At 43.6% G+C, this 9,091-nt stretch overlaps 1 protein-coding gene across 1 annotated transcript; it reads right to left on the reverse strand.

Annotated features, from left to right (window-relative positions):
• Positions 1-218: 218 nt before the first annotated feature.
• prelid1b (PRELI domain containing 1b) lies at positions 219-8,899 on the reverse strand. Its single transcript, XM_072696254.1, has 6 exons — positions 8,760-8,899; positions 7,844-7,973; positions 7,131-7,356; positions 6,287-6,400; positions 5,304-5,382; positions 219-2,658 (listed from the first exon to the last, which is right to left on the reverse strand). Exons 2-6 carry the CDS (start codon positions 7,933-7,935, stop codon positions 2,552-2,554), a joined length of 618 nt encoding a protein of 205 aa, XP_072552355.1. The 5' UTR covers positions 7,936-7,973; positions 8,760-8,899; the 3' UTR covers positions 219-2,551.
• Positions 8,900-9,091: the final 192 nt, after the last annotated feature.

Consider the following 9,091-nt stretch of genomic DNA (forward strand, 5'->3'; position numbering starts at 1 on the left):
ATGTTTGAGTTTTACACGAAAAAAAAAAAACCTTTTTGCCAATGAGCTGACCATTATTATTAATTATTAAAAATGATTAATACTTCATTTTGTAAGAACATTCTGCATGCTGGAAATTCTGCAGACTTGCTAGAGAATTAGGACATGATCGTTGTGTATTTGCCCAGTTTTGTAAGGATGGAGGACATTCAGTAAGTCCTAACAAGCAGTACATCTGATCTTATTGAAAGGTTTTATTAATCATTTATTGGCCTTGATTATCAAACAGACAATAAATAACAATTGACATTTTGTACGAAACTTCAGAATTCTCCTAAGAACAATTTTTAAAGGTGCCCTAGATGCAAATACGGCAACATCTATTGCCTATGCAAACAATAAAACACATACAGTCAACCATCTAAAACATATTTTATAGAATATCTTCGTTATCTTTTAATAAATTACAAAAAAAATTAATTAGCTAATTCTTTCCCATTAGACATGTTAAGTTCACACGGTTAATGTGAGTCAGGTTCATTTTCAAGTAAACTTAAGTCAAGCTGTCCCTGAGGATTCATACGCAGATTCACAGCTTTGCAGCAGATGTTCATGTTTCAGAAATACAGCTGATTAAGGTCCACCTACTTTGTACCTACGTCTCCTGTTCATTTTAGAGTAGGACCTACCTTCCAGCCACCTTTCATGGGTTTACAGTTAGAGCCTGTGGCTCATCGGGTTCTGCACTGCCTCTACTTCCGCCATCAACGCAAAACAGAGCACCACCACAGATCGCTTTTGATCTCCTTACTCCCCATCATCACGTGGTCAAGCAACGTTTCCATGCATGATGCATTTACTTGCTTACATTTGTAAAGAATTCTACAGGTACCAGGATGTACAGGTTCATACTTATCGTATGCATTAACCATTAAACTGGACGTGATGTCCTCAGCATTAATGGTCAACAGCTCCTTCATTTCTAAATTCTGAGCAAAAGTATTTTTGCACAGGAAAAGCAAAAAGCCTCAAATCCGAAAATTGCTGCAGTGCGTTCCCACAGAGAGCCACTCCCACAATCAGGGTAGAATCGTCTGTTATCATTTGATCATTTTACCACAATTTCACAGAAGTCTTCAAACTCCATGGAAGGAACTGATACACTGCAGTGCAGAGTTCAGGAGAACATCCCTTCCAGCAGTGAGACCTACACCTTCCAGGCATGCAAAGATATTAAGAATGGACAATCTATGGCTAAAGGTACAGTAAGAAGAGCCCAGAAGCTGAAGACCTGCTCTGAACCAAGCTGAAGAGGTAGTGAAGTCAAAGTCCTTTGAAGCCCAGAATGTGAGAACCCTAAAGCTGGGGTGATTCTTGCATCCACAGGAAACCGGTTGTGCTCTCAGCAGAGAAATCACATCCCAACACTGGGATATTGTGAACCAGTAAACTACGAGGGAAGGCCTGGAAAGAGGGAACTGCCATAGTCAAGTCAGGAAGGTGGTCGACGTTTCCAGGGTTTTTACTTCTGCCTGACAAACGGATGATGAGGGAGTCACCAATGTATCTAATTAGTGGTGGACCTACAGTGGTCACTGTAGGTTGATGGACAGGGTAGATGGGGCTGATAAATTGTGCAGCAGCAGATGGCCTACAGTCTGTAACTGTACCCCTTACATGCAGTGTTATGGGCATAGTTAGGTAGGTCGACCTAATGAACTGGAAACCCAGCTTCTATGTAAAGGTCATTTCCATTCCCACTGTATTTGGTCTGATAGATGAACATGCTCCAAGGATACGTAACACAAAGTAGGTTTTAAGAAAAGAACTCAGTGAAGGCATGCACCTCTACCCTACTACAGGGTACATGCAGGCAGGCTAAAGCAGTCGTGTGTCTGAGAAAACAGTCGCAATAAGGGCTTTCACAGTCCCGTACAAATTCAGAGAGCACCCTTCGTTTATTTCATTACCAGTCAAGTTCTTCACCTTCAGGAGATTTTTTTTAACCTCCAGTTATCCTGAACACATTGGAAGATGTGGATGTCTGGTTGACTGGGGTGGTGTTGACGGTCCTGAGGACGGAATCAGCTTCTTTGTTTGGTTTGTCAGTTTTGATCAGCTTCCCCTTTCAGACCCACAGTGTTGAGCCGTCTTCACCTGTGGATGGAGCTCAATCTTCTCCTCTCCTTTAGCAATAACAGCTCTGTGTGCAGCTTATCTGACAGGGGTAGTGTTGTTGGTCTACCTTTCGCTTGAGGGCAGTTCTGACTGGACGTTGACTGAGTGAAAAGTGGTCACTGAATATTGCTCAGTACAGTGCAAAGACAGTGAACTACAGCAGCATGTTCAAACCCCTGGTCACTAGGACACTCTGACTTCTTTGGTACATCAACAGAGGCCATCTAACAATCGTAACCCTGCCGTGGACTGATCCGCTTCTAATAATCTAATAACTTACCTCACCTTTCTACTCAAACTGCTGTTTCTATCTACCTCCCTTTGCCTGACTGCCTGCATCTCCAAACCTGGCTCTTTCCGTGACGGGGCTTGTGGGAGGTGAGGGGTGTATTGGTCAGACGTACTCCTGAGGCTTTTGGGGGTTGGAGGAAGCAGTCAGGTTCTTGGTCTTCTCTGAAGTGTCTTTAGGTGCATCACCATGGTGACTCTGAGCTGCTGATACTAAGGTGGGGAAGACACAAAAAAAGAAAAGACTGTTTTACACTAATGCACTATGCAAAAGTTTCAGTACCCCTGGTGAAATTCAGTACAGAGTATAATGAAATTTGGGCATTTGGGCACATCGCAAGCATGCGTCATATACAGGAGGGGCTTCGGCTGTGGTGTTTAACTAACGACGGTGGTCTGTGGAGGGACGAATCAAAAACTGGAAACAGGGGGTCCGAAGGCAACGGCTATCTCATGATGGTGGTAAAAACAATCATCTGTACAGCTCCTCGATGGTGAGAACGAATCGAGATACATTTAATTAAATAACACTGTTTATTTACTGAATTGAATACACTGGAGAGGTCAAGAAAGTCAATAAATAAGGTTCTGATGCATTTTTCTGCTCTAAAACAAACAACCGTGTCAAAAACACAAAAAAAAACAACTGTTCACTTACTTTCACTAAAACATCATCAACACCACATAATTTGAACAGGGGTGTCCAAACTTTAGCCAATGGTTGTATAAACGTAATAAACGTGTTTAGAAGAGAACAGAAAAGTCTGCTCTCAAGTTCCTCTGTTCCACTTTTGCTCATTTGCATGATACACCTAAAATACATCTACTGCCACAACACAAATGTGAGCTGAGGGTTGTGGCACCAACTTCCCCTAACACCACTTCATGCTGGAAACGGCTGCACAAAAAAGACGATGATTAAGTTTTAGGGACGTCCCGATCAGTTATTTTGCTCCCTGATTGATCAGAGTGTCTTTATTCTGAGTATCAATCGATACCAATCTGATCTGATTTGTGTGTGTGTGTGTGTGTGTGTAACTAATCCAGCTCCACAGTTTAGATCAGATGAGCTGCTGATTAATGGGTTCAGTAAAATCCCTTTAATTCCAGGATCAGTTTCTATAATCAGACTTTCTGGACTGACTGATTTAGTTTAGTTGAGACTTTTCTTAAAATTACTGTTTTATAGTGTTTAATATCTTATAATCCAGTCTGATCTCCTCCCTGACCAATCAGCTCCCAGCTACTTTACAACACTGCAGTCCTCTGTGTGTGTGTAGTGGTACACACTCTGGACTGGTATCTGTGGTTGTTGGTCTTCTGATGTGTAATAACTAGTTTATAGTGGGTGAGTGTGCTGTGTGTGTGATTGGGGTTTCTATAGCGTGAGTGTGTGTGTTAGCATTAGCATTAGCCTCATTCGGCTCTGAATGGGTTCTTTAGTGCTGGTTTAAGAACAGAGAAAGGCGAGCGCTGGTTATCCGGTTCTCCCGCTGGTAAAACAGAGTTTTATAAAGGGTCAGATATTATGGTCTGTTTTCCGGTTCCACTGTAAAATAGCTCCACACTGCAGAACCTCAACTCCTTTATTTACCTTCTGAGAACGTCCACACTGCTGCTGCTGCTGCCGGCTGGGCTATAATGTGGGGTAATGGCGCTCTGAGCACTGCGGTTAAAACAAAGACTCGGAACTGGATTAGGACTAAAATAGCTGATCTATTTTGGGATCAGGTCATCACAGTGTGTGATGAAACGTGGACCATTAGGAGAATTTAATATGGTATGCCGAATAAGAGAGTGTACAGATCAAGAGGCGCTTCTTTGGACCTTTAAATGGTTCTTCACGGTCATACAACAAACAGGGTTCTTTAGAAAACTAAAAGTGGTTCTCCTATATATTTATCTGTCCCCACCGTCCCCTCAGTTCCACACATCGACACATGTCTCTTAAGAGTTAGCTAGCTTATGAGAGGTCACTGATACAAGATCTTAGGTTAACTAAAGGTCAGCAAAGGTCACTGAATGGAGTGACAGACATCAGTCTAACACTTTCAACATGACAAAGAAAACATTCTGACAGCGAATAAATTTACACGCTCACGCGTTACAGTGAACTGATGGTGGATGATAAAAGAAGAACGAAAAAATAATAATCGGTAACACTGAATTATGGGTAGTTGTGGGTTGTTGAAGTTCATCACAAATGAAATGATCGTCCAGCTTGTTTGATGTCATGGTAATGGAGTCCAACAGTGCTGTGCTATTAAAACCATTAAAAGATCATCAGTTGCTCAAGGAATCAACACTTGAGTCTATGTGCAGCCCTTCCGTACGATTAACTGTAACACATGGATTACTGCATGATTTGCCAGTGCTGCATCTCCTTGCGAGAGCAAACTGTGTTTCCCCACTAAGAGCTGGACGACGGGCAGATTGTGTCTCTGTGGATCTCTGTTTGCGAGTCTGTTCGCAGATTTCACAGCCGCAGGGGGAGCCAGCGGCAGCTTGAAGCACTTAAATAGTGCAACTGTGAAAACACCCTCACGAAGAACATCGTAGCAGTTTTATTAAAACTGCTAAATAAGTAGCATGACTGACCGCAGACTAAAAGAGCTGATCAGAAAACCACGACAACTGATGAGAACCTGCAGACGTGTAAAGATTGTGGACAGAAAAAAACTGAAGCTAACTGAAGCTTTTTTTTTGTTAGTTACTGTACCCAGTACCCAGTTATCTGCCCCCAGTGGGGCAAATTACTTTCATATCATAAACATATGGAGCATAAATCACATTTATCGCAGTTTCCAAATAATGCACAGAAGAACAAGTCCTACACGCAGAGGAGTAGAAGAACTTACAGTGCAGTTTGGAAAGTGCATGCTCCAGACCCTTCATAGCCTTGATCTGGTTACTCTTGAATCTGGACAACCCAAACTCCTGGAACAGAAAAAGAGAATGCCTGTAGGTCAGAAAGGACCTTTCCTGAGCCGTGAAGAAGGCGACAAGTTCAGAAATTAAACACCAGTAGAAGCTCAGGCAGCTCTGCTCTTAAGAGGAAATCTAGTTATTTTAACATGCCAACGCTGGCTCACTCAGAGTGAATCACAGGGGTGATTTATTTATTTATTTATTATTAGTTTTATTAAGTTGAACAATTCGAGGACATTTATGTCATGTCCAAAAGTATCATAAATATGGCAAGTCTAAAGGTACTGCCTATCAGTTGTGCTCTTCTGGCTCCATAATGGTGCACAGTGCTTGCACCCGATGTTCATGTTCTACATCAAACCAAATACCATCTGTGGGTTGATGGGCTAGCATGTATGAAAAGTGTAGATTTCCAAATTCTAGACTACAGAATCCACAGTTCTATAATTGTCCATGAATTTCTTTATTGGAAAACAACCGGACATCATATTTTATCATATTTTACAGAACTTTTCTTTAAAAAGTTTTAAAGAAAAGCATCTCCACTGACTCCATGAACTACAAGACATCCCAATGATCTTAAAGGATCTTCTGGAGGCTTTCAATTTTGCTAGCAGGGGTATCCCAAGTATTAATTAACAGCTTAGAGGCTGGTCTTATTTTTCAAGGATTTTTTTTTATAGAAATATTTTTTAATAATAAATATTTTTATTAAATAAATTAAAAAACATTTGAATGCTCGTATTTTTCTTGATGTCTGTGTATTCTTTTTGATAATTCTGCACTTCTGCTTCAGTATCAGGATATGTAACGTGTGTTATTAGTAGCTGTGTACTGCACCATCTGAGCGTGTGAGACCTTTATCAGGATGTGTCTAGTTTTCTATAAGTACAGGGCTGTTTGTAGGTGCTACCTGTATGGGTCTGGAAAGGCCAAAGACTCCTGATGAGATCCAGGCTTCTCTGATGAGTCGAGTCCACACAGGCCTGTCGCGCTCCCCGTGGAACACACACCGCTCCACCACCGTCTGATAACACACACACACACACAAATCAGTTTCGGTAGCATAATATACTATTTATTACAACCATCAAATCCAGTGTAGCACAGAGGCTCTAGTTCCCTAATTTAGTTCCATTCCTCTACCCCCATCTCTCAGCAGTGAGAGGGTTTCTACTGTAGAAGCTCCAGATCTCCTCAGAACAGATAAAGCAGCTGAACATGAATCCAGTAAAAAGGAGAAACAAGAGCTTCTCATTCTGAAGAAAGTAGTGAGATCTTGTTGGTGAGCTAGTCTGCAGAACAGAGCTCGGTTCCTCCAGGGTTCTCCTGGACGCCCCCCAGTCCAGCCAGCACAGCGTGGAGGATGTGTTCAACTCCATCAGCAGCAGCAGCTGCAGCATCTCAACTTTGGAGATGTTCTAGTGATGAACACAGTGATGGAGAACCTCCACCACTTTCTGTAGGAGTGTTATTATTAGTGTTTATTCTGATATCAGTGTTTTACTGAGGAGCGAAACACCCAGATCAGGAGATTTTCAATTGCCACAAGGGCCTAAACCTTTAGCACCACATTGTCAACTTTGATAAAATAAAATACATCAAACACATGTGGAAAATAATTATATAAACAGATTTTAAAAAACTATAAACGAGAATGTAATAAATAAATAATAATTTAAAAAATGGATGAATTGGATTTGGGAGAGGAATAAGTCTTAAATGCTGGAGTGGGTCTCAGAGCTTGTGTGTGCTACCATTAATGTGGAATGGTTCAGGTTCCAGGTCAAGGTGGTGAGGCGTCTGTTGTTGGGGTCGACGATGGAGTCCTCCACGACGTAAACAGAACGTGCCAGGTTGCTGGGGAAGATGCGCTCTGCCCACCGAGGCAGCCGATTGGTCTTTGTAAGGAGGCGGCGGGACAGGAGACAATTATCTGGAGTCACCTCTCGGAAAACTACGTCCTCTGTCAAAACATGAGTACTGAGAGAGAGAGAGAGAGACAGAGAGAGATCTGCTGGATGAACAGAGACTTTTCCACTGACCAGTTTCCTCTGTAATGGTTCACAGTGTGACCCGTCCAGTGGCAGCTGTTATACAGGCCTGTGCAAAACATCAGAGAGGCTCATTTCCGGCCAAAACAGCCACCCAGAAGCCTCAACAACTTACTGTACTCTACCTGTTAAACATGGTGGTGCGAGTGTTCTAAAAATCTGCAGGGAGATTTTGCCACACCTCCACACTTCAGTCTTAAAAGCTGAAGCACTTTCTGCTTCTCAGCATCCAAGTCCTCCCAAACACATTCAGTGATTTTGAGGTCTGGACTGCAGCTGCTTGGTTTGAATAGACCAGTGATGTGGGGTCAGCATAAAGAGATGCCCGGGTCACCGGACGTTTGCAGAGGCCTGTGGTTTCAGACGTCTGGCTACAGCAGGTCCTGAGGCTGTGTGATCTGGACGGCAGCAGGTACCTGTAAGGGTTGGGGTATCTCTGCCAGAAGGCGGAGAGCACATGGTCCCATGCGCTCCTGATGTCCGTCTCACTGCAGAAATACTTCCCCATCGCTGAAGTGACCACGGAAGCACCCAACCAGCAGGCGCCTGAAAAAGAGGAACATCCAAAAACATGCACAACCTCATTTCACACCTGTCGACGCTCAGCTCGCCTACACTTTACACTTTACCAGGCACAGCAGCTGTCCAAAAGTATTCAGACATCCCTTCTACCAGGTTTCCATGTGTTCAGCACTGACCAGCCGACACTCTGGTGCAGTCTCGGGTCACCATGTCCAAAAAGACAGGTCATGGGGTTTCACAGGACTGCACAGGGTGGACATCCAGCCTACTGCCACTTCTGGAATGTAGCGTAGCATAGACTGAGCTGTAGTTCTGCAAGTCAGCTGCACTAAATGGACAAAAGTATTGGGACACCTGTTCATTCATCGCTTCTACTGAAATTAGGGGGTGGATCAGCAAGAGCTGATTCTGCTTTTGCTTTCTACTAGATGTTGGAGGGGCATTGCTGTGAGGATTTTATTGCATTCAGCAACAAGAAAAGAGGTAATGAGGGATTAGATAAGCCCTGTGTGTGCATCTACAGATCTGACCATCTACAGATCTGACCATCTTCCAGCACCCACACAGAGCTGTTCCTGCTGTTCCAACAGATCTAACTAACTAAAACTGACACGAGGGACAAACTCGTAAGAGCCCTGCCTTCTCTGCAGCTGATCAGCCAGCGCACCCTCCAGCGCCCGGCCTGCGCGAGCAGCAGCGCCTCTCGCGCGCAGCGCCTCCACCCAGCACCGCTGCTGCACCGCTAACAGAGCGAGTTAGCAAACGAGCTAAACGAGTCAAAAACGCCCCGAAATTACTGCTTGCACCCACCTCAACCTCCAGACTCAGTCTGACGGCACAGATATGAGGAAAGGTCGCCGTGCAGCGCTTATCATCGCGCTCCTCGCAGTCATTCTGCTCCTAAGGGGAACACTAGCATGCCTTGCTAACTGTCGCCTTTGATCCCCGAGCAGCTCAGCGGCGCAGTTCAGTGTTGCCACCAGCAGAGGGCGGCCGTCAAGTGTAATACCACGCTTAGTACCACGAGGGGGCGACAGACCCAATGTAAAATACTGATGCATTTTTTTAATTGTCATATTGTAAAGTCAAAAACATCTGCAGCAACATCTGCAATAATATTTCATCGATATTATATTTTAATC

This window comes from Salminus brasiliensis, chromosome 14, assembly GCF_030463535.1.
Source record: "Salminus brasiliensis chromosome 14, fSalBra1.hap2, whole genome shotgun sequence".
Classification (NCBI taxonomy): domain Eukaryota; kingdom Metazoa; phylum Chordata; class Actinopteri; order Characiformes; family Bryconidae; genus Salminus; species Salminus brasiliensis.